General features: G+C 33.5%; 1 protein-coding gene across 7 annotated transcripts in view; it reads right to left on the reverse strand.

Annotated features, from left to right (window-relative positions):
• Window positions 1-27,181, reverse strand: part of AHI1 (Abelson helper integration site 1) — a 183,668-nt gene that overhangs the window by 139,572 nt on the left and 16,915 nt on the right. For 6 of the 7 annotated variants that reach the window (XR_006733569.1, XM_045544414.1, XM_045544417.1 and 3 more), the window contains exons 5-12: window positions 26,335-26,513; window positions 16,558-16,777; window positions 15,395-15,587; window positions 12,964-13,059; window positions 8,595-8,780; window positions 6,960-7,106; window positions 3,300-3,432; window positions 1,203-1,326 (exon numbers count right to left, since the gene is read on the reverse strand). Coding sequence is in view for 6 of the 7 variants with exons in the window: in XM_045544414.1 (XP_045400370.1) it covers window positions 1,203-1,326; window positions 3,300-3,432; window positions 6,960-7,106; window positions 8,595-8,780; window positions 12,964-13,059; window positions 15,395-15,587; window positions 16,558-16,777; window positions 26,335-26,513 (1,278 nt within the window). In the remaining variant the exon portion in view is untranslated. The remainder of the gene's footprint in view (window positions 1-1,202; window positions 1,327-3,299; window positions 3,433-6,959; window positions 7,107-8,594; window positions 8,781-12,963; window positions 13,060-15,394; window positions 15,588-16,557; window positions 16,778-26,334; window positions 26,514-27,181) is intronic. The other variant, XM_045544418.1, reaches the window with a different exon arrangement.

Genomic DNA, 27,181 nt, shown 5'->3' on the forward strand with positions numbered 1-27,181 from the left:
AATGAAAGTGGGAAGAGTGTGATTTGGCATACAGAACTTGATGTGTGGTAAGGTTTGGATGTGCTGCCAGAGGAATGAGAAAAGGAAGATGAATAAAGATAAATAAAAGGATTGCTCAGCAGAGATGAGAACTCAGGTGACTTTAAGACTTACGAATCGAGGCGGGCCTCAGCAAAGTTATATATTTTTCTCTAGCATTACCTGGCATCTGACAGAACAGAATGGATAGATTCTTGAGAATATTGTTAAGGGAGAATAACAGTAGGTGCCCAGCTCAACAGAGAAGAAAGTCAATTGTTACTGATTGTCATCTTTTTCATGTATATATAAACTAAACAACAATGATAACATCTTGATCAATCAGACATAGAAACACAGAAAAGGAGGTTGATAAGATTAGTAGAAGGAGAAGGGGGCCCAGAAACTAAAAGTCACATGAAGTGTTAAGGGAGCAGGAGGCACAAGAAGTAAATGAGAGCGAAGTCAGCATGGATCTTAAAATACTCTACATGTCAGTTTCCTAGTATTTAGAGAGAATAATGTGTGGCCACCTAACAGTTGTTGGAATCACATATAAAAGCATCTTGAAAAACTGTCTAATAGTATTTTTAGAACACACTTAAGGTAGAACAAGCAGCTAAAAAAGTATAAATGAAACTTTAAAAATTAGCTTTTAAAATGTTTTATTGTGATACTTATTAAATTGAAAAGGAATAAATTATTTTTAAGACTGACATTCTGAAAAATGTAAATATTTAACAATGTATAAAACTCTTAAAACATAAGGTACATATTCATTTAATTCTCCTATAGCTTTACTGAGCACATCTGGGTTCTAGCCTCTGCAGCCAGCCAACAGTGAAGACAGAATCCCTGCCGTCTAGAGCTTAAGTTTTAGGAAAACATCTCAGGTGCCTAATAACCTCACCTCAAAGTATTAATCAAACAGTTTACATATGATAATTTAAAAATAGTGAGGACTAGAGATATTAAATATTATATAAGTAAAAGATGTTTAAGAAAAATATCTTCAAGAAAAAAAATCTTACTACAATTTTGTCGGTCTGTATGATGCGTATTTGTGACAGTCCCTTCATAGGTAAAAATGATGGAAGAATAAGAGTAGTTGTATCACTTTATATTCTCTTTGTTTTCCTTGATGGCAAACAGTATACACATAAGTACTTCTCAAGTGTACTAACCTGGCAGTGCCATCGGATGATGATGTAAGGATATAGCGATCATCTTTTGACCAGCAAAGATCATAAATGATATTGAGGTGGCCACATAATTCTCTCAGGAAACGTCCAGAAGGAATTTCATATACTAATGAAAATGTTTATAAATTAGTAGGTTCTCAGACACAGGATCCTTAATCTAATAATATACAAATACATAATTTACCATAATTTAGATATAAGTTAAACAATGTCTGTGACAAAATTATAACCAAAAACATTTGCAGTGTAAACAAAATTTCAAACAAAAACATTTGCATTGTGAACAAAATATCAAAATCTACTTAAGCATAGTTTTGCATTTGCTTTACACAAGAATTTACATACAAAATTATCTCTTCAAAGCAATCCTCTACAAATTTTTGATAATCAATTTATTAATCCAGTAAATAATATTTACATTGCAATTCACTTCAAATATCGTATAATTTGGGTTTTCATAAATGAAGTATTATTTTAACTGAAAATCAATTAAATGCCAACCAAAATTTTAATTATGTGAAGTAATGAGAAGTTTAAACTGCTATTGTCAGAGAAAAAATTTAATACTAAAATGATAGAGTAAGCAAAGTAACGGCGACTTAATTTGATAAACAAAGCACTGTGGTATTACTATATGTCACATATACAATGAAATCTTCTAAGATAACACAGAACAAAGTTTACAAGTCTCTACTTCCACCTAGTGGTAAAACTAATTGTCCTTTAAAATACTAAGCAGTTCAAAATACAGCAGTCCCTCCTTATCTGCAGTTTCACTTTCTGTGGTTTCAGTTACCCATAGTCAATCATGGTCTGAAAATATCAAATGGAAAATTCCAGAAATAAGAAATTCATAAGTTTAAAATTGTGCCCCATTCTGAGCAGCATGATGAAATCTCATGCTGTCCAGCTCCATCCTGCCCGAAACATGAATTATCCCTTTATCAGGAGTGGCATTTATTAAATAAATGTTCCTCCCCATGAAATAATCATAGATTTTAAAAATTACAAGTAGACACATCATAATCAAATAGTCACAAACCAAAGATGATTCTTCTATTTTTTGAGATTTAAGCAATAGGTATATTTAAACCTTTACAGTATTTTAAACAAGTTTATTTAGGCATAAAGTAACACATTTATCACAGGTTTTAAAATATAAATCAGAATGAAAATAATTCTTTCACTATTCAAAATAAAGAAATCACTATTAATAGCTTAGGTCATGTTTCCCAAGAATCTTTTTCCCCCCTATATCTAGGTTTTGGTGAATTTTAAAAATAGCATAGTGGTAATCACAGTAATTTTGCATTTTTTAAAATCTATGATTATTTCATGGGGAGGAACATTTATTTAATAAATGGCACTCAAATCAGTTATGAGTCCCGTCTGACAAAAGTGGATCAAGCAAGGAATGACAAAGTATGTGAAGCTGAGAAAAGCTCAACAAGACCTAGTGCTCAGGGCAGAAGCCCATGAGGAGCTGGCTACTTCCTGCTGAAGACAGTTGGTTTTCATCACTGAGCAGAAGTAAGGGAGGGTATTTAATGCTTCTAAGTCTAGAATAGTTTGCTAACGCTCACTTAAAAAAGTCTCTAATGCTACAAAAATAATTGTTCTTGGCCTCTCTGCTGATATCCCTACCATAATGAGAAGTTTTCAGCTAGGTACTCCTGAGTCAATATTTCGTGCACAAGAAATTTGGGAGTTTTCATAATTCAAATCATCATTGCTATCAACAAACCACATTGAACTAAAGTTCTCCCTGAGATTTATTAATCCTTCATCCTTCTAAATTTCTATATTTAAAATAGAAAATGTTTACAAAACTCCTCCTGCATGCTTTAAAAATAAATTTACTATCTTTCATTTGATGATTCTCATTCTACTACTGAAAAGTTCCTGTAGAAAAGTATAAAATTATTATAAAAGAACTGTTTCTTTACTTGAAGAAATCTGTTTTCTTTAATTTAGTAGTACTGGGGGTGACTCAAAGTCAGATTTCCATGAATTTTAAAAACCAAAGAATGTCCACCACATAGGCTACAATAATATTAAATAGGTAGGATTATTACTCACAAATAATTGGATATCCATCCCGGCTAGCACAGGCTGCTGCTAATATTCTTCCATTGTGGGAGAAATCAAGACAAAAACATCCTCGTTCTCCTGCATTTAGTGAGAAGAGGTGCTTGTTTGGGATACGGCAAGCCTAAAAAACATATATTTTAAAAATATAAATCAGAAAATATTAAAATGCAAAGGCTAGTTGTTAATTTCAATTACTACAGTATTTTTTAAAAGTCCTTTTACTGTGATGAAAAGAAAAAGCAAGTAAGGAGAATGATGAAAAAACACTGAAAATCACTTTTTAAACAGAGAATCAGTTCCCATAAAATTTTAAAAGCAACTAATTCACTTTTGCTAAAGTCACAAACTTGTCTTTGTGACTTTAGCAAATACCCTATTGGTTCTAGTGTAAGCCCAGGATGTATGAACATTCATTCTCTCTTAAAATAACTTCCTTTGTGGCTGCCTTCCAAAATGTATTTGCAAGGTAATCAATCACCCCTATTGACTGCTCATTCATTAACTGTATTACAATTTCTTCATAATTTTTATGTTTTCATTATCTATTACCAGATGAAACCAAAATTTTATGGGTATTAGTATCTACTGTAGAAAATACCACTTTATTTATTTATTCCAATTCTACCTATTCTAACCTTCGGGGAGCCTTATACCTGTATTGCTTATTACTCAAAAAGCTAAACATATACTGGGCCCTTACTATATGTCATGAATGTTGCACCTTATCACAAATGCCTTTAAATATATTCATCACAGCAACCCTATGAGTAACTATTAATAGCTAGGAGTAAACATTATCAGCTATATATAGCTAATAAGGATTATTAAGAGGGTCAAGCCCAGCTTAGTGGGCCTAGGCAAAGATTACTGCTACTAGTTCAAGGGTTTGCTTCCTAGATAGGTATCAGAATTTTAAAAAATAGCATCAAGATTTAGCAGTACTTCAGGAGGCAATATTATGAGCAGCTACTAGGAATGTGAAAAATTTTTGACATTTTTAGGTATAAATCATGTACCAGACACCATGCTACCTATCTTAATCCAACCACATGATTAAGAAAAGGGAGAGAGAGAAGGGTAAAAGAAAAAAATTGAAGGGAATATCAGGAGGTTTTAAAAACCACTTGCTGCTGCTCCTAGAATATGAAGTGTAGTTGAGGAAAACTGTGCTTAATCATCTAGGCTAAAATCACTGAAGCCACTATTATGCTCTTCGTATTCCCAGGGTTTGACATTGGGCCCTACCCAGAACAGGCACTCAATGAAAGTTTGATAATAAAAATAAAAGGTCTTCAAGAGCTTGGACTTCTTCCCCTCCTTTACTACCTTGTCACTAAATCATGCTGTTTCTTACTTTTTGTCTCTTATATTCATGTCTTAGCTTTCATTTTTGGCACCATTAACCCAAGGTCAGACTCTTACCACCTCACACATCAACGACTGCCATCTAATTCTCATGTATCCTACTTCAAGACCTCCCACATCACTGCCAGCATTAATTTGTCCTCAATGACAATTGTTATTATGCTTCTAACCTACCCCAAAACCTTCCATTATTCCTCACAAGCAAGTATTAGGCTTTTGGAGTGTCTAACCTATCACACTACTTTATCTTTTTTACAAACTCTGTTTTTTCCAGCCAGACAAGTTTTGGAGTGCCTAATGAATACAACAGGTCCTTTCCCACTTACAACTTTGCCTCTATATGAAATACCCTTCCCTGTCCCTCTTCTCTCACTCCTAACTTGGCCATCCTGGTCTATCTTAAGCTCCACTGCTGAATGAACTCTTTTTCCACCATTCTAGTTCACCTTCTTCATATGTGCAATTCTCGAAACTTTTTAGTTTCAGGATGCTTTACAGTCCAAAAAAAAATTTCAAGAACCCCAAGGTTCTTGTTTATGTGGAAATACCTATGAATATTATTACATTATGAATCATATTAGAAATTAAAAATGAGAAATTTAAAATACATTTGTTAACTTCCTTAAAAAATAAGTCACAAAGCCATTAAATATTAACATAAATAAATTCATCTTTTTATGAAAAATATTTACATAAAATGGAATTGTGTTATATTTTTAAAAATCTCTTTAATATCTAGCTTAATAAAAGCTAGGTTTTCCATAAAAGCATTCACTCTCTTGTGATATCCCATGTCCTTTAACCTCTGGAAACCTCTAGTGCATACTTGCGAGAGAATGAAACTGAAAGAGACTAATAACATCTCAGAATCGTTATGAAAAGGGTCTCAGGACCCAGAGGTCCCTAAACCTCACTTTGAGAACTGCTGATGTATAAAATTATTTCTATCCCTATCTTTCCTTAGACTTCTCTGAGGCATACCTAAAAATGAACAACATTGTAACCGCTTTCTGTTCCCACCTAACCTGGTAGGTCCTCAAGGGCATAATCTAAGTGTTATTGTCTCCATATTATTATGTTTGAATTATTCTAACTCCAATAAAATGAGTTTAAAATGTATCTGTGAAATTGGCCTCAAAAGAAAGTCAAATGTGATGCAAAACACAGAAAATGAAAATAATAAATAATTTTTATATTAGATGTTTGGATAAATTAAGATTTTGGATAAATTTCATCTGGTAATGGCTCACGGGGCAGGGAACTTGAGGCCCTGGGGCCACATGTAGCCTTCTGGATCCTTGAGCATGGCCTTTTGACTGAATCCAAATTTTACAGAACAAATCCTTTTAATAAAGGGCAACAGAGCAAGACTCTGTTTCAAAAAATAAAATAAAAAGCTATTCACTGCTATTATAGGCTGAATTGTGATCCTCCTCCCCAAGTTCATATGTTAAAGCCCTAACCCCTAGTACCTCAGACTGTAACAGTACCTGGAGATAAGGTTTTTAAAGAGGTAATTAAGTAAAAATGAGGTCATTAGGGTCAAGTCCTAATCCAATAGGACTGATGTTCTTATAACAAGAGAGAGAGAACCAGGGATATGCATGCACAAAGAAAAGAACATGTGAAGAGGCAGAAAAAGGGTAGCCATCTGCAAGACAAGGAGAGGCCTCAGGAGGAGTCAACCCTGCCAGGAACTTGATCTCTGCTACAGACTGAATGCTTGTGTCCCCTCAAAATTCATATGTTGAAGCCCTAATCCCCAATGTGATGATATTTACAGGTGGGGCCCTGGGAGGTAATTAGGTCATGAGAGTGAAACCCTCATGAACGGGATTAGTATCTTTATAAGAAAAGACATGAGAGAGATGATCTTTTTCCACCATGTGAGGCTAAAGCAAGAAGAAGGCTGTCTGCAGACCAGGAAGAGGACCCTCGCCAGGAACTGAACTGGCTGGCACCTCAATCTTGGACTTCCCAGCCTCCAGAAGTGTGAGAAAAAAATGTTTAAACCACTCAGTTTGTGGTATTTTGTTACGGCAGCCCAAGCTAATTGATACAACTGTCCATACACCCAAACAAAGAACCTAAGATAGTGCATTTACATACATGACAGACACACTCTTATAATTTGTCAAATGAATTAATGGAAAGACTAAATTATGGTTAAGATCAAGGATAATCTGAGCATTTTGGTAGTAAACTAGGTACCCTAGGATCTGTTGAAGTTTTTAAGGTAATAAGTAAATGTCTAAATGAATCCACTATTATCAAACACTTCACCTGCCCAGGCAGTCGTTTCCACTTTATTACTTCCTTTGAATCTTCTAATCCAGGTTCTATGTCTACTGAACTTGACTCACGGTGACGTTCGCAATACACTGGTTTTTCCTCCTGAAGAGCCATCATAGAGCGGTAAGATGGCTTTATCTAAATATGTACAGAAAATGTGAAAATTTATATATCATGTTCACCTTTTTCTGTTCTCCAGCATAGATAGTGCTCTTAAAATTTTGAAACAAATAATATGAAAATATTTTCAAAATGCAGTCCAGAAAAAAATTCTACTTTTGTTTGTACATTATTCTAAATAAAATAAAAACTGCTTAGGCCTATAATCAAAAAGCCTTAAGCATTTGTGGGAAAAAAATAGGATCCCAATGGTTACATGAAATGGTTTTAATAATTTTATCCTTTTGTCTCTGCTTCTTCACCAATACCTACCAGATGATATACTATGGTTCTGATACAGTATGGTATCTCTGGCTTTAAAAATCACAAAACTAGTATCACAAAAATCTGAAGTTTGTTAAATCCTCATTTCTTAATGAGAGATTTTATTTAACTCCATTCAAACCAATGCAAATCAATCCTGTGTGCACATATATATGCAACTAACCTGAAAGATTAGTGTCTTATAAAAAATAAGAAAAAAGCAAAAGTTTTTTTCATTTTAGGACCAATTCTTTGCTAAAATCATTTATAATATTACTCTATGGAAAACAACAGTAGAAATATTATACATTGATTATTTGAATAATATTGTGAAAAATATCCCTGTAAATCTGCAAATTAAAGCCACATACCAAATCCAGCCTGCTGCCTGTTTTTGTAAGTAAAGTTTTATTGGAACACATCACCTCCATTTGTTTAGTTACTGTCTACATCTGTTTATACAGCTACTTTCACACTACAAAGTCAAAGTTGAATAGTTGTGACAGAGATCACAGGGCTTGCAAAGCCTAAAATATTTACTATCTGGCCCTTTAAAGAAAATATTTGTCAACTCCTGCTTTAAATCAACCTTTTATCTTTAATTTTTCAAAGTCAAATTTTAACAAAACATTTTTCCTAACACTGAAATCTGTATTTAATACTTAAAATTCATTTAAGCATCTTTTTCTTTTTTTTTTTGAGACAAGAGTCTCGTTTTGTTGCCCGGGCTAGAGTGAGTGCCTTGGTGTCAGCCTAGCTCACAGCAACCTCAAACTCCTGGGCTTAAGCGATCCTACTGCCTCAGCCTCCCGAGTAGCTGGGACTACAGGCATGCGCCACCATGCCCGGCTAATTTTTTCTATATATATTTTTAGTTGGCCAGATAATTTCTTTCTATTTTTAGTAGAGACGGGGTCTCGCTCTTGCTCAGACTGGTCTCGAACTCCTGACCTTGAGCGATCCACCTGCCTCGGTCTCCCAGAGTGCTAGGATTACAGGCGTGAGCCACCGTGCCCAGCCTAAGCATCTTTTAAGTATCAGTTATTACAGCCCTAATATATAATCTCTGAAGGTACCTTTCTATTTCAGAAATCTATTAAAATAATTCTAGAGACCTTACCTTTTCAGAAATGAAAAAACATGTTATGCCACCATTTGATTTCAACAACAGAGGATATATACTTATATATGCTATTAACTTACACAGTCTGGAACTTTCAGTCCTCTTACAGTTACATACAATGTTGATGGATAACGATTTCTTGGACATTTTAACCACCATTCAAAAACCTCAACAACGTTTGATTGGGACCGAGGCTTAGTAGGTGGGTAATACAGCTGCAAGCGAAGTTTTGAATTGATGTTTGCATTTCCATTGGCTCCCAGAAGCTTAAAATAAGAATTTACATAAAATTGTACCTTCAATGAAAATAAATATCCAATAAAGCAATAGTATAAATCCAGAAACTTATTTTGAAAAGATTAATATGGCATACTGAAATTCCTTTAAAAAGTCAAAATCATTTAAAATTAAACTCATAAGTCATTCACTACATTTTTTCAATATTTTATTGTACCTTCTTAAGATCTATCTAAAAAATCTATTAAACAAAAGAGCTTAAGTTTAAGCTAAATAAATGGAGAGTCTTATGAGAAAAATAAAAAATCTCACCAACTCAGAATAGGTACTTGATCTATTAGACCTAGTCATAGTCCACTAGACCATGCATGACTCTAAATAGGAAATGTCTTTTTAACCTTTGTGTCCTCTACAAATTACAAGTAGAAAGATAGTTGGAAGCCTTTGCAACAGTTCAGGCAAAATATGAGGTGACTTAAACTAGAAGAGTAGGCACTCAGTGTAGAGATCATATTTAATAACTGTTACTGACTGATGCAACTTAGAAAGTGAAAAAAAGAAAGACTCTAAGGTAACACTGTCCAACAGAACTCTCTATGATGATGGGAATGCTCTACATTTGTGCTAACCAATACAGAATCCACTAGTCACATCTGCCTATCTAGTAGTTAAAGTGTGGCCAGTGTAAATGTGGAACTGAATTTTTAATTATATTCAATTTTAACTAATTTGAATTCAAATAGCCACATGTCACTTGTGGCTAACAAAACAGTAACTACAAGGTCATAAACTTGGGAGACTGGATGGATGGTAGTAATACCAAGTGAAGTAGAAAGAGAGTATGGGTAAGAGATTAGGTAGGATGTTCAATTTGGGCGAGTATGAGCTACCTATGGGTCACCCAAGTTGAAATGTCCAGTAGGTAACGGCATTTACAAATCTAAAGCACAGGTGAGAAAAGTGGGTTCCAAAGAAGCTGGTTAAAGATGAAACTATGAGTAGGATTCATATTAACGAGGTAGATGGAAGACCATGAAGCAAACTGAAGGAACAATATAAAGAAAATCAGGAAAGGGTGGTGTCAAGAAAACCAAGGTAACAGAGTTTCAATAGAGCGAAGTATTAAACACATAGATGTGACAAAATAACACTGAAAACATGTTCAATAAATTTTGCAAATTGAAATCATTAGTGATTTGGTTGGAGAAATTTAATGGTGGAGACAAAATGCAGATTGTAGTTCAGGAATGATGTTATCAACAAGGAAAGAGAGATGGCAAAATATAGCCCATCTTTTCCCCTACCCCTCTAGGAAAGGATGTAAAGAGAATGGAGGTTATAAGCTGAGGGGGTGATTAGTGTCAAATGATACACAGGGGTAAAGAACAGTTTCAAAATGAGTAAGAGATGTTCCATCATTAAGTATTAGGCATTCCAGACTCTCTTCATAAATCCTCCTGGAATATCCCCAAAGCTTATCATAGTGATTTTAAAGAGATATTTCCCAGCTTCTAAATCATAATTTCCATAAGTTGTTTTAATAGTCACCAGGCAATCTACTTCACACCAGTATGTTGCTTAGCAGGAGTCAACAACTAACATCCAGCAAAGACCCTGCTATCATGGTTAGATGTTATATAACGTAGAACTCAAATAAATAAGGCTTTATTACTTTATAGTTTAAAAGTATAGCTACATATATGTATTAAAAGAATTGAAAGTCTCATTTGAACCACTATAATAACTCTACAATTATCCAAGACATTCTTAGAACCAACAATTATAGTTATATGTAAATTTTAATTTTATTCATGTCATTTCTTAAAGATGACTTTTATCCTACTCTTTCCACATCCATTTAACAATTCTCTCAATAGATATTCACCAAGCACTTTCTGTGTGGCATCTATATGCTGAGAAGCTTTCTATCATGAAATAGAAAGTTTCAAGAGAGTGATATATAAAATTCAAAGAGATCTAGTAAAATAGGGATTAAAAATGTTCAACAAATTTACCGAAAATAAGACATTGGTGACTCTAAAAAGCTTACAGTCTAATGAAAAAGATACAGAAGTGTTACAAAAGTAAAGCAGATAGAATACTTTACTCTTTATGAGGGTGGGGATGGGATCAGGAAGAATTCTTGATTGCCATTTTTGCCAATGGCATAAGATGGTTAAATAAATAAAAGTCCATATAATACTTAAAGGTAAAAATGCTATGAAATATGTTATTGTTTCCCAAGTGCAACTTATAGTAAATACTGCAGGTCTGCATAAGTCTTAGCATAAAAGGAATGCAGTTTCTAATAAAACCACAAGATGGCAATGTTTACTATGTAAAAGTGAACTTTTGGAGGTTGGTTTGTTTTGTTTTTGTTTTTTTTTTTGCTATAAATCAGTATGGAAGGCAATATAGAAAAAGGTATAACAGGTTTATATAATGGTGATTTTAGATGGTACACTGGACCAGGTGATTCCTAAAGCCACTCTCAAATTAATTCCTTACCTCAGTCTACCTGGCTGCTATTCAGCCATTTGACCATATCTTCTCTAAAACCTATCTCTAATGCTCAACATGGATTAAATGCCTCCACTGCGTTTTCATAGCCTCTACTCTATAGCACATAATCATGGAGGTAACAGGTTTATACAGAAACTGATTTGGAGTGCAGAGACAATGTCTAATTTATCTATGAATGCTCTGTGTTTAGTAGATTGCCTCACATTTTATAGCTACTTCATAAATATTTGTTGAATGGACAGATGCACAAATGAAAAAGTTTTTATAAGATGGTACAAAATAGACTAATTATTCAAGACTTTTCATAATTCAAATTTAAGTTTGAAGTCAGAAATAAAGGATACCAGCAATAAAAGATAATTATAAAATTAAAATTTTATTTTTAATGTCAATTTATGCATTTTTTTTTTTTTTTTTGAGACAGAGTCTCACTTTGTTGCCTGGGCTAGAGTGAGTGCTGTGGCATCAGCCTAGCTCACAGCAACCTCAAACTCCTGGGCTTAAGCAATCCTACTGCCTCAGCCTCCCGAGTAGCTGGGACTACAGGCATGTGCCACCATGCCCGGCTAATTTTTTCTATATATATTTTTTTAGTTGTCCAGATAATTTATTTCTATTTTTTTTAGTAGAGACGGGGTCTCGCTCAGGCTGGTCTCGAACTCCTGACCTCGAGTGATCCACCCGCCTCGGCCTCCCAGAGGGCTAGGATTACAAGCGTGAGCCACCGCGCCCGGCCTTATGCATGTTTTTAATTTCTGCTGAAACACCCTAGTCAAAGACACTATCACATTGTAACTAGATCATGGAAAGAATTTCCTAACTTGATCTTCAAGCATCTGCATTTGCTCTTTCTCTAATCCATTTTCCACACAGTAGGGAATCTATCTTTCTAAAACATATATCAGATTATTTTATCCTTTTGTTAAAATCCAGTGATGGCTTCTGATTGCTCTTTAAAATCTGTAATGGCTTCCTGTTGCTATAATGGCTTAGAGACCCTGTGTAATCAAGACCGTAGCAACCTCTTCATGTACCATTTTCGCCCTCAGTTTCTGTCCTCCAATTTCAGTGGTCTTTTGATTTTCTGAAAAAACCTTGCTCCTTCCAACATTAGGGTCTTAGCATGTACCGTACCCTCTACTATCTTTTCCTCACTGCCAACATCTAGCTAATAATGCTCACGTTAAATTTCTTCCTCAGGAAACCTTCCCCTGACCCCATATGTCCCTAGTTTTCATCATCTATCCCATACTGCTTCACAGTGTTTATAAAAATTGTAACTAAATGATAAATTGTGTAATCAATTATTTTATGTCTTTCTTGCTAGAATATGAAATCTGTGAGGTCAAGAAATTTGCCTTCTTCATTCACTAACTAGAATAGTAGCTGGCACACAGAAAAGGCTTAATAAATATTTATTGAATTGAATAAATAATGGCAGGGCTGTATGTGTATTTTTCAATGCTATATCCTCAGAGCCAACGAGTGTAACTGACAAACACTAGGCAATCAGTAAATGTTTAAGAATCTGAATAAACATCACCTGAACTTGAGTTATAATAACTTTTCACCATTGTAATCTCACCTTAAATCTTAACTCCTCATATGAGACCAAACAAACTTGGGAAAAAGCGGCCAATTAGACTTGAAGATTATTTTAAAAGTGTTTAAAATGCACGAAAAACATACCTTAAGAAATGCCCAGGCAATTTTCCGAAAGCCACATTCTTGGTTTTGAACCTCAGAATTATTCTTAATTTCTTCCATGCTTAAGAAATCAAGAATCTACAAATAAATTCACAAAATTACTTCACAGAAGACTAGGATAACTAAAATTTTTTCTAGTAATATACTAATAAAATTAAAAAATCATTTGTAAGGTATTTAATGTTTCCCTTACAGGGAGTAAAAATATTTATATCTCATTTCATTCACCTTAAAATGAACTCATCCAGTTAGGGAGGGTCCATTTCTTGACAACTTTATCTTTTATTAATAAATCTTCTATTAAGACTTATTTCAACTCCAAGGCAAAGTATCAATTACCTCAAATATAGTCTTCTAGGCACAAATATACCAGGCATAGAATTCTTACACTCTGATAAATTTTTATGTATCAGAGCAAACTTCAACGGATTGTTTGTTTAAAAAACTCATGGCCCTATTTCTGGGTCCTTGCTTTGGATCATTTTCCTCAAGCTGGGCGTTTTCTCTTTGGATGTATGTTGTAATTAAGGTTCTCAAGATGATTTCTTTCCTTCTTTCATCCTGCCTGGATGTTAAATCTCATGGATTTGCAATCAACCTGCCACAGAAATAGTCTGTATTCTAGGTACTTGTCAGAGGCTATTACTTTGAACTTACTGGTGGCTTATCACAAGCTCAGTTGAGATAATCTTTATACAAATAAGACTGCTTAAAAAACAATACAGACTCCATTCATCCCTTTTCTTTAGATACTTAAATCTTTCTACAGATATAATACATGCTCAGTGAAAACACACTGACAATATAGAACAATATATAAGCAAAGTAAAAACATTTTATAATCCAGATCCATAGATAATCACCATTAACATCTGGTTTATACGTATATCTTAACCTTTTCCTGTGCATTCCTAAACATATGTATGGAACTACCAATTTAGTACATGCTATTTTGCAAACTATTTTCATATAATATGTAGCGGCTATCTCTTCACGTCAATACATACACATGAATTTCACCATGCTAATGGCTGCCTACTATTTTTCTGTATTATAAATATCATAAATTTAATAAAAACTATAATTTATTTAACCAAATCTCTTACTGATCTAAATTTAGGTTCTTTTATCTCCCTAAAATTTTAGCTCTTATAAACAGCACTGAAATAAATATTCTTACACATACATCTTCAGGGACTTTTCATCTTTCCCTAATGATAAAGACCTAGAAGTAGAATAATGGTTTTAAAGACTTCTGATAGATATTATCAAGTTGTCCCTAATAAACTCTTAAAAAGTTGAAATCAAAATGTAGTTGTATAGGCAATAACACATTATGTTAAAACTGAAGAAGCAACCAAAAGCATTTATAATCCAACAATCATTCTTAAATCTCTTAACAATAAAATGAATATAAAAGAACATTATAATAAATAACAAATGTCAAATTCCTATGACAAAGAAAAAGTTCCTTGAGATATAAATTATATCCCTTTTAAAACAATTACAGCTTTGTATAAATTACACACAACATAATCACAGATGGTGGAATGTTTGCATCATAAACACACAATACCTGAAAGTCAAGGTTCATAGAAACAATAATTCTACAAAATGAATCATCAGCTCTGGTTATACCAAGTCCCTTGTTATTCCCATGCTGAAATTCTCCATTCTGCTTAAACTGGAAGGGAAGCTTTCCTACTCTCCTTTGTTTATGGAGACAGAACATGAGATACAGAAAAGAAATGTGGTATTCTAGGTTCAAACTATCTCCAGATGCAATTTTCTTATACTTAAAATTTTAGTAACTCTGGAGGAATCACTTATACTCCAATCCTTGATATCCTTTTCAGTAAAAAAAAGAATTAGAATAGTAAGTCAGCTCAAAGTCCACATATTCCATAAAGCTTTCCTAACTGCTCTGACCTTCCACTAACTCTTCATATCTAAGAAGTTCTACATCATTTTTGGTTATATATTACACTGTAATAGTCAACTGATGTGTGAATGTTTATCTTTATTTATCCAGGTATGTACACAGGGAATCATATCATTAATGGAGTTTATACTTCATGAAATAGGTTGAGAATGGAGGACTGCATTCATATAGCTTACATTCATGACTTTACTACAGTTAATAGTCATGGGGTTGCTATAAGGATTACATGATATAGAGTAGGTCAAATGGCTAACTATTTGCACTAGTAAATGCTCAGCAAATATGCTATCATTGTTTAAAAAAGGAAATCTCATTTGCACCTCTACGGCATATTACAAACACTAAATCCTAGGGAATAAATTCTCACACTCCTTTGTTGCATTATTGAACTATCAAAATAATAGCTTACATTTATTTGTGCTATTAAATATCAACTAAAATTCAGTTTAAATTGTTCTATTCAGTTCATACCTCAAAGAACAAGATGACTTTAGGACTCTCATCAAAATCTCGAAGCAAATAGGAAAAATTTTCATTAAATATAATTTGTTCTTCCCATTCTGGAAGTCTTGATTTTAACTGCTTAAAATCATAGGGCTGGGTCATAATAGGAAGAATATAATCCACACTCTCTTTTTCATAGTAAGATGAAACAGGCCGTTCACTGTTCAGAGAAAGATACTTCCATTAACATAATTCTTTGTAATTTTGAGATGAGAAGAAATATACAGTATACAAGGTGAGGCAACCAGAAATAATTAATAGCCATAATAATATAAAAGGAAAATTATTTTGATTGCCACCTAAAAATCATAAATTTTATAAGACTTAAACGTTGTGCCTTGCTATCATCTTATATTTACATACTATCAGTTAGTTTCACAGAATTTTTTTATTATAGAAATGTAAAGTGAGAGGCATGACATCACCTTCACCATACACAGCTGAAGTAAAATAACTCCTTCAGAATTTTAAATGTTTGTAACAAAATAGTACAGTTAATTTATTTAAATAATAAAATAAGCACAAGATTGTAAACTTTCAGAGCTGTCATTTTCTTTGTATGCCCTACGACAACTGAATGAAGTGAATGACCTTTTTTCAGACAATCTTCCTCTTTCCCTTTAATGTCATCTTTCCAAACAAATAATTTTTTGAATTCCAGTATAATCATTTATTGTACTTTTCATTTGGGTCTTCAAGCATGAATTAGTGATGTAAGTGAGCTTGGGAAAAAAATTGAAATTCATTTACCTCATCTGAGGCCCAGGTAACAATTTCAAAAGAAACATACGAAGTTAGACAACTAAAGCACTTATAGTGCAATATAAGATATTTATAATGCAAGTTTTAAGCCATAAATTAGTCATTAAGCATGCTAGAAGCTCTCTACGACAATGAATTACTCCCCTCCATTTAAAATGAATTACTGAATTAACAGATGTTCTCCATTTCTTCTACTAACAAACTGACTAGTGCCAATTAATGGTTGATGAACATCTACAACTACTATTCTCTAATACAAATCCATAGCTCTATTCCCATTGACTTTCAACGACCAATGGAAGAAAAGAGGACTTCTACTGTAAACAGTTTCAATATTAAGGGTTAGCTGTGCAATTTAAAAAAATTACCTATCATCTTTCTTGACATATTGACCAGTATTCTCATCAACCACATGAATTTTTACCATTGGGTGAGAAATCATAAAATCTGACTTAAGACGATCAGTTCGGTGAATGTAGACTCCCAAGACAAGGTCGTCATCAAGCAAACATTTGGGATAAACTGGACTATCCCGGCTTGTTATTTCATGAATACCATCACCATCAACATCTTCGTTATCATCTGGAACTACATGTAGGGAAGAAAACAACATTATAATTAACTGTTCCCATGGTTGGATTTACATATAACCTAATCTTTATGATCTATAATTTTTCACTTTGTTAACAAAAGAACTTCAAGTAAAAAGAAAGAAAAAGCCAGACAGCAGCAGACCACACTCCGAGAGCAAATACCATATATACTAATGCATTAAAAAAAGGGTGAGGAATTTTTTTTTTTTTCCCTAATAAGGACCAAGAACACAAAAAGAAAAAAAAATGAGAGTCAAAGACAAAAAAGTAATTTTATCTAGGTATCTAAGTGGAATATATATCATTCAACCCATTTATAATTGGAATTTCTGACTTTGGGTAGGATGTAGTGGGATGTAGCAGGTCAACGCTTTGGGTAACAAGAACTAGAAAAAGCCAAATAAATTACAAAAAACTCTAAAGGCATCAGAAAAGTAAAGAAATAATGTATACTAGAAGGACTAAAATTCCAGAGAGGAAAATCAGTAAGAGGTAAGCTGGAGGACTGGTAGCTGTTACATTTGCTGACTGAGGGTGTGGGCTGAGGATCAGAGTTTGGCCCAGCAAGAAGGTCACTGCTAGGAGAAAGAAAGCAACAAAACTTTTAGTGGTTCCACAGCATTAAAATGATGAAACTGGAAATTTGAGGAGTCTCACAAGGCTAAATTCTCACAAAACTAAATTCTGTGGCTATGGAGAGAGTAGAGAGGCAGCGAAATCTCCCAGTCTTATGGTGTTAGCAGGCCATGACCAGCCAGGGGGAGGGCCCTGAAACAAAACAAGCAAAGATGAAGCCCTAGAGGGTTTGGTCAATTTAAATTGAGGATCTATAGCCACTTTTCACTTGGGATCATTTACCAATTCTGGGTACAGGTGGAGGTTGTGAATTCAGGTGTGACCCCTGGCAGAAGGCTGCTACTGGGGAACAGAGAAACCAGCAGAGATTTTGCCATTTTCGAGGGTGGAGTGACAAAATCAGCGATTTGAAGGGCCTCAAATACATGGCTAGTCTTCCCCTGAAGACATTGGCAAATATTGAAACTCCATGGGGCAGAAGCCTAAATGGTTATGCTGGAAAGCACTGAAGAGCAAAACTCAATCTCCCACAGTTTTTTAGGGCTAAAGAGATAAACACCTGCCAGGCTCTCAATCTGAAACACCAAGAAGGCCATATCCTTGGAAAAGAGTGAATCAGAGATAGAGTCTTACCAAACTCTAACCCAGTCCTGACATAGCTCAATTGCTGATTGGTTGAGATCAGCTGCCTACCCTATCTGCCTGAGTGAAGAAAGGGGAAAACTTTCTCTAGTGGAAGATAAAATCATCTGGGGCCTCTAGAAATCTATATACAACATCCAGTATACAACAAAAAGTTACTAGACATAGAAGAGGCAAGACCATATGACCAATCAGGAGAAAAAACAGACAATAGAAACAGACTCAGAGATGACCCAGAATGAAGTTAGCATATAAGGACATTAAAATAACTAAGATTAATATGCTCAAGAAAATCAAGAGAAAGATGGGCAAAATAGCTTTTTAAAATGGAGACATTTTATAGACAATTAGAATCCACAAAAAACATTCTGGAACTGTAAAATACAATGTCTGAAATTATAAATTTAATAGATGTATCTAATGGCATAAAGACACAAAAGAAGGCATGATTAGTGAACTATAAGAAAGGTATATAAATATCCTACCTGAGTAGAAACATGCAGACATATCCAAAAGAACTAGTATATATGAAATTATAATGCAGAGAAAAGAGGAGAGAATGTTAAAGAAGCCATATTAAAAAAATAATAGCCAAGATTTTCTACAACTGATAAACAATATCAAACAGTGAACTCTAAGAAGAATAAATTCTAACAAAACCATATTTAAGCAGATCATGATGAAACACTAAAACTAGTTAGGAAAAAAAGATACAGACATAAGACTGATGCTGGGGACAGAAGCCAGAAGACAACTGTATGGTTTGTTTAAAATACCAAAAGAAAAGAGCTAGCAACCTAAAAACCTATACTAGCAAACACCTTCAAAAATGAAGGTAAAGTAAAGGCAATTTAAGACAACAAAATGTGAGGGAATTAGCAAGTCTTCATTCATACAAAAGGGAGTTGGTCAAACAGATGAAAAATGGAAAATTGGAAATTCATTAAGGAAAGGGTAAATTTGGGGGGAATATAAATTAATATCAATTGTATAAAATGTTAACAGTAGTATCTGCGAAGTTTAAAATATATGTAGAAATAAAATGCATGACAATTAGAACCCATAAGACAGGAGAAGGACAAATGGAGTTTAACTGTTCTAATGTTCTAGCAGTGTTGGGGGAGTATATTTTATTAGAGAATTAATTTGTTGTAGACTATAATAAGTCAAGAATATACTTAATGCTCTTCAGGGTAGTGACTAAAAATAGCAAAAGAATGTATAATTAGGAAGTTAATAGGAGAAAATGTTTAAAATACCGGAATAATTCAAAATAAGGAAAGGAGGAAAAAGAACAAAAAACAGGTGGAGCAGTCAGAAAACAGTGAGATCATACACATGACATAAGAACACAGAACGACTTCAAGCAAGAAGATGAAGAAAATGTACTATGCAAACTCAAACCACGTGTAGACTTTAGGGGAAAATGAATTATTAGAGATAAAAAAGGGAAATGCATAATGATAGAAGTGTCAATCTGACAGGAGATATAACACTCCTATATAGGCTTCAATAACACAGCTTCAAAATAAATGAGTAAAAATTTCCAGAAATTAAAAGAAAAATAAACAAATCCAAAATTATAGTGGAAATTTTAATGCCTCTCCTAATAGCTGATAGAATAAGTAGACCAACAAAAATTAGTAAGATGAACTAAACACAATTAAACTTGATTTAATTGACATACACGGGACACTGCACTCAACAGAATTCATATTCTTTTCAAGTGAACATGGAATATTTACCAAATCTGACCATAAAGTGATCATGAAGAAAGCCTCAGTAAATTCAAAAGATTTACATCATTTATAGTATGTTCTCAACAATGGATAATAGAAACCGGTAACAAAAAGATAACTATAAAATCGCCTGCTTCCTGAAACTAAGCTACATACTTCTAAATAATGCATGATCAAAGAAATTAAAATGGAAATTAGAAAACATTTTGTATTGAATGATAACGAAGATATGGAACATCAAAAATTTGGGGCATGCAGCTGAAGTAGTGTTTAGGTGGAAATTTGAAGTCTTAAATGCATACAAAAGATGACTGAAATATTTCTTATAAAATTTATAAAGCTAGAAATCAGTGGCAAATCAAACCCAAAGAAAGTAGAAAGAAGGAAATACTATCAATAGGAGAAAAAAAATCACTAAAATATTACACAAATGTACAATAGAGAAAATAAAAGATAAACACTAGTTCTTTGAAAAGATTCATGAATTTAAAATCTTCAGACTGATCAAGAAATTGAGAGAAAACAAATTACTAATATCATGACTGAAAAAACAGGAAATATTTTCAGATTCTGTAGAAATTTAAAATTGGAAAATTTGGATTAAATAAATATATTCTTCAAAGAACATAGTCTATCAAAGCTGAAGAAAGAAAATGTGATAAGACTGATATTTACTAAAGATTTAAAAGCCTTCTTGCAAAGAAAATCTCAGCCTTGAAGGCTTCAGCAGTAAATTCTTCCAAATATTTAAGGAAAAAATAACACCAATCTATAGCAATACTAATATTAATATAAATACTTCTAGAGAACTGAAAACATGACACATTTCCCAACTCTTTTGAGACCACTAACACATTGATGTCAACACTCTGGGCATTTCAAGAAAGAAAAAGCACAAACCAATCTTTTCCATGACCATAGGTACAAAATTCCTAAACAAAGTATAAGCAAACTAAATCAAGAGATAGATTAAATAAATAAAGATAATAATTATATATCATAACCAAGTATGTCCCTCCACCTTTCACAGGAACACAAATATGGCTTAATATTCAAATAACAATTATTTATAACCATATTTATAGAGAAAAGGGTGAAATTTATGTGGTCACGTTGATAGATGCAGAAAAAGCAACTGACAAAATTCAATTTATAATAGAAAAATAAAACTCTTAGCAAACTAGGAATAGAAAGTAACTTCTTTAATCTGACAAGAGTTATAGGTATACTTCATTTTATTGTGCTTCACACAGATAATTGTGTTTTTTATAAATTGAAGGTTTGAGGCAACCCTGCATCAAGCAAGTCTACTGGTGCCATTTTTTCAACAGCATGTGCTCACTTCATGTCTCTGCATCACCTTTTGCTAATTCTCACAGAACCATGCCCATACAAGTCAACAAAATGTTGAAAGCAGAGATAGACCAAAAGCTAGACCTCTTGCACCAAACAGTAAGCCAAGCTGTGAATGAAAATTTCTTGAAGAAAATTAAAAGTGTGACTCCAGTGAACCCAGGAATGATAAAAAAGTGAAACAGCCTTATTGTTGATATGGAGAAAGTTTTGGTGGTCTGGATAGAATATCAAACCAGCCACAACATTCGCTTAAGCCAAAGCCTAATCCAGAGCAAGGCCCTAACTCTCTTCAATTCTGTGAAGGCTGAGAGAGGTGAGAAACTCTCAGAAGAAAAGTTGGAAGCTAGCACAGGCTGGCTTGTGAGGTTTAAGGAAAGAAGCTATCTCTCTAACATAAAAGTGCAAGGTGAAGCAGCATGTTAATAGAATCTGCAGCAAGTTATCCCAGAAAATCTAGCTAAGATAACCATGAAGGTGGCTATACTACACAACAGATTTTTCAATGGAGAAGAAACATCCTCCTATTGGAAGAAGATGCCATCTAGATACAGAGGAGAAGCCAACAGCTGCAATCAATCAACTAATCAATCAATCAATAAATTACCTAGAATAAATTTAACCAAGGAGGCGAACAATCTCTACAAGGAGAACTACAAATCACTGATGAAAGAAATAGTAGATGATCCAAACAAATGGAGAGACATCCCATGTGCATGGATCAGAAGAATCAATGTTGTTAAAATGATCATATTGCCCAAAGCAATCTATAGATTCAATGCAATTTCTATCAAAATACCAATGTCATTTTTCACAGAATTAGAAAAAACAATTCTAAAATTCATATGGAACCAAAAAAGAGCACAAATAGCCAAAGAAATCCTAAGCAAAAAGATTGAAACTAGAGGTATCACATTATTTAACTTTGAATTATACTACAAGGCTATAGTAACCAAAACAGCATGGTACTGGCATAAAAGACATACAGATCAATGGAACACAATAGACAACTAAGAAATAAAACCATATACCTACAACCAACTGATCTTTGATAAAGCAGACAAAAACATATACCAGGGAAAGGATGCTTTATTCAATAAATGGTGCTGGGAAAATTGGAGAGCCACATGCAGAAGAATGAAACTGGATCACTATTTCTCATTATACACAAAAATTAACTCAAAATGGCTTAAAGACTTAAATGTAACATGTGACACCATAAAAATCCTACAAGAAAGCCTAGGAAAAACTCTTCTGGACATTGAACTAGGCAAAGAATTTATAACTAAGGCCCCAAAAGCAAGCGTAATAAAAATAAAAACAAATGGGACTCAATTAAACTCAAAAGCTTCTGACATCAAAAGAAATGATCAAAAGAGTAAATCGACATCCCACTGAATGGGAGAAAATATTAGCAAACCATGTGTCCCACAAAGGACTAATATTCGGAATCTATAAGAAACTCAAACAACTCAGCAAGAAAAAACAAACAACCACCTTAAAAACTGGGTAAATGACATAAACAGGCATTTATCAAAAGAAGATATATAAACAGCCAACAAACATGAAAAAAGTGCTCAAGATCATTAATCAACAGAGAAATGCAAATTAAAATAACAATGAAATAGTATCTTACTCCAATTAAAATGGCCATTACTACAAACGCAAAAACCAGTAGATGTTGGCTTGGATGTGGTAAAAAAAGAACACTTATACACTGTTGGTGGGAATGAAAATTATTACAACCTCTGTGGAGATCAGTATGGAGATTTCTCAAAAACTAAAAGCAGACCTACCATTTGATCCTGCAATCCCACTACTGGATATCTGCCTAGAGGAAAAGAAATCATTATATCAAAAAGATAACTGCACTCATATGTTTACTGCAGCACAATTCACAACCGCAAAGGTATGGAATCAACCTACGTGCCCACTAACTGATGAGTGGATAAATAAAATATGGTATGTATATACCATGGAGTACTACTCAGAGATAAGAATAAAATAATATCTTTTGCAGCAACTTGGATGGAACCGGAGGCCATTATCCTAAGTGAAGTAACTCAGGAACAGAAAAATAAATGCCACATGTTCTCATTTACAGGTGGGAGCTTGGCCAGGCGTGGTGGCTCACGCCTGCAATCCCAGCACTCTGGGAGGCCGAGGCGGGTGGATCGTTTGAGCTCAGGAGTTCGAGACCAGCCTGAGCAGGAGAGAAACTCTGTCTCTACTAAAATAGAAAGAAATTATATGGACAACTAAAATATATATAGAAAAAATTAGCCGGGCATGGTGGCACATGCCTGTAGTCCCAGCTACTTGGGAGGCTGAGACAGGAGGATTGCTTGAGCTCAGGAGTTTGAGGTTGCTGTGAAGTAGGCTGATGCCATGGCACTCTAGCCTGGGCAACAGAGTGAGAGTCTGTCTCGAAAAAAACCAAAAAAACCAAAAAACAAACAAACAAAAAAACAAGTGGGAGCTAAATCATGGCTAAACAAGGGCACACAAAGTGGTATAATGGACATTAGTAACTCACAATGGGGGAGGGTAGAAGGGCAGGAGGGGTAAAAAATTACTTATGGAATACCATGTACACTACTCAGCTGATGGGTACACCAAAAGCCCAAATTCCACCATTATACGTATATTAATACATGCTAACAGTAACTTCTACCCCCAATCTATTAAAATTTTTAAAAAAAGAAAAATATCTAAGAATAAACTCTTAGAAGTAATAAGATACAATGTTAAAAAATTTTAAATCAAATACATATCTACATACATATATCTGCAACAAATGAATAGAAACAAAAATTTAAAAAACAATGCCATTTATAGTATCATTAAGAAATATCAAATATCTAGGAATAAATCTAAGGAGAGATGCTGCTGTAATTTACAATATTACCAAGATAAATTAAATAAGATGTAAAATAAATGTAGGTGCATACCAAATTCATAGATTGCAAGAGTCAATATTTTATAAAGACATCAAGTCTATTTAGAGAGTTGTTATACTGTGAATCTCTTGAAATTCACCCAGTGTAGATCACAATCAGTTTGGCAGGCAGTGTAGGAGTGAGTAGGAGGAAGGTGATTGAGAAGATGCTTTTATTAAATAAATTCACATGGAAATGCAAAAAGTAAAGAGAAGCCTATGCAATGTTGAAGAAGAAAAAAGCTGGAATACAACACTAACTAGCAAGACCTGTTTGAAAGCTATAGTAATGAGACATGGTGGTATTGATGCAAACTCTAATGTAACAGAACAGAAACTATAAAAACTGATTCACTTTTAATATAGTCATGTTATTTTTTGATAAAAATGATACCGTAAAACAGAGGGAAAAAGATACTCTTCATTAAACAGTACTAGGTCAATTATATATTCACATAGGAAAAATGTATCCTGATCACTGCCTCCCACCATAAACAAAAATCAATTCCAGATGAACGGCATGTCTAAATCTGCAAATCAAAGCAGTAAACTTTTAGAAAAATACCTTCAGGACTTGGGAAAGATTTCTTAAATCAAAGAAAGCACTTACCATCCAAGGAGAAAAAAATGGATAAACTGGACTGTATGAAAACTTCTGCTTTCAAAAGATACCAATAAGAGAGAAATGAAACCCAGAGTGGGAAGATATTTGCAATATATATGTGTATATGTATATCAGAATAGACTCATATTTAGGTATATAAAATATTGCCAGAAATCAATTAAAAAAAGATAATTCTGTTTTTTAAAAAAATACACAGAAGACTTGAGCAAATTTTGACAAAATCCAAGCTGTCAATAAACACGAAGATGCTTAACTTCACTAGTTATCATGAAAATCAAATTCAAGCCAAAAGGAAATATCACCATACACCCCTAACAATGACTAAAATTTTTAAAGACAATATTATGTGTTGGTGAGGATGTGGAACAATTGGAACTGTCAAATGCTGCTAATGTCAACTGGTAAACCAAGTTTGAAAAACTAGAAGTAGCTATTAAAGCAAAAAATTTACATAATCTATGACATAGCAACTCTACTCCTAAGAAAATGCCCAACAAAAATGTATGCATACGCTTACCAAAGACATGACTGGAATGTTCATTGCAGCTTTTACATTATGGCCTAAAACTAGAAACAACTCGTGTCCATCAATAAAATAGGTAAATTAATTGTGGTATATTCACACAATGTATACCTAAACAGTGCAAAAACAGAACTGAGAATGACTAAGCGCAACTGCATGCAATGATAGTATAAATCTTACAAAAATAATGTTGAATAAAAACCGCCAGGCACAATGAGCACAGTATTTATGACGTTACTCATATTAAAGTATAAAAATAAGGAAAAATAAACTCTGTAAGATGTCAGAATAGCGGTTACTCCTACAGGGAAACTAACTGCAAGGGGACATGAAGTGGTTTCTGGGTGCCAATGATGTTCTGTTTCTTGATTTGGATGATGATTTTATAGCTAAGTTTAGTTTTAGTTTGTGAAAATTCACTAAGCAGTACACTTGTGATATGTATACTTTTCTATATGTATATCATGCTTCAAGAGAAGTTCTAAAAAATTTAATTATAGGAACCAAAAACTCCATAAATTACATTCTCAAAAGAATAAGTACCATAAATTCTAAAATTGCCTATTTTCCAATTTTTGGCCAACTAAATGAAAACTGAAAAGAAATAAAAGGATATAACAAGGAGGAAAAAGGTAGAACAAATAAAGAAAAATAAGAGAAAAGACATGAGAAAAGGGGAAGATAGAAAGCAACAGGGGAAAAGGAAAGAAGGAGAGGGAAACTGAGTTAGGCTGAAGAATTGGGACGATATTAAGATTGATAGAGGGAGGCAGCCTTAATATCTAAAATGTTAATTGTCTATTGACCATTTATAGCTTTCAGCAACTGAGTCTTAACCATTTGGAGGCTGTAAACTCAATGGTTTAAAGAATAAATTTTCTATGCCACAATAGCAACTACAAAGTCAATATAATTCTACGATTGAATTAAATTAAGAATTAGAGATGACTCAAGTCATACAAACTCACCACAGAGACCCACAGTTACAAATAAATAAATGGTTTAATCTAGATGAATCTAAAAACAAGTATCAAATATTCTATATTGAATTATTTTCAATTATACCCTCCAGTTTTAGTTTTAAGGACAAAAATTCCTAGAATCAAGTTATTTCTACCAAGTCACATGATTTTTTCACTTAATTTGGATAACAAACCTGCTTTAGCCTTTTTTGTTTTTTTTGGTTTAGACTTTGTGTTATCTTGCATGTTGTCATCTACATTTTGTTCCACTGAGCTAATTTCAACATCTTGATGAGGATCTGAAGTAACTGTTCCAACTGGAGATTCTTCCTTTTGTTCACCTTCAACTGTGTCATCAGAGACACTCAATGTACTGCAAATATAACCCAAGTACAAGTCATACAAATATATTATTATTACTATAACTATTCACAGTGCAACAAATGAACAGTAAATAGAGGCAAGGATAATCTTAAAACTGATATTATTTTCTACTGGAGATGCATATACCTTCTTACACACTAAAATGGTTAGCTGTTAAACTAGGTTATCATAGATACTATTTTGTACTTGGTGAGGAGTTACATATCCCATGAGCCAACTTAATCTGAGCTCTAAACCCCAGAGAAAAATGAAATTGTATTTTATGAGCAATGGATCTGTCTTTACATAGATAGCATTGATCAAAGCTTCCTTACCTTGCTGCCAAGTAAATGATTAATGAACAAATTTCTAAATTACTGTGTTTAAAGGCAAAAAAGTATTCTATGTTTGTTCTGTTTTCAAGAGGCTTCAGATACAGAACTTTTGATTTCTAGGTAAAAATTAATTTTTGTGTTTTCCAGTGGCTGGTGTCACTACATTTTCAGAAGGCTATTATTAAAATTAAAATGTACATCACATGAACTAATAAATGGTAAGGGATAGTAGCCCAGAAGCACACTGAGTTTAAAGAGAAACCAGCCTACTAAAGTTTGTAATTTATTAAGTACAAAATCTGCATTTAAGTAATAAAAAATTGAATTTCAATATCTTTAGTCA

This window comes from Lemur catta, chromosome 2 (assembly GCF_020740605.2).
Source record: "Lemur catta isolate mLemCat1 chromosome 2, mLemCat1.pri, whole genome shotgun sequence".
NCBI lineage: Eukaryota > Metazoa > Chordata > Mammalia > Primates > Lemuridae > Lemur > Lemur catta.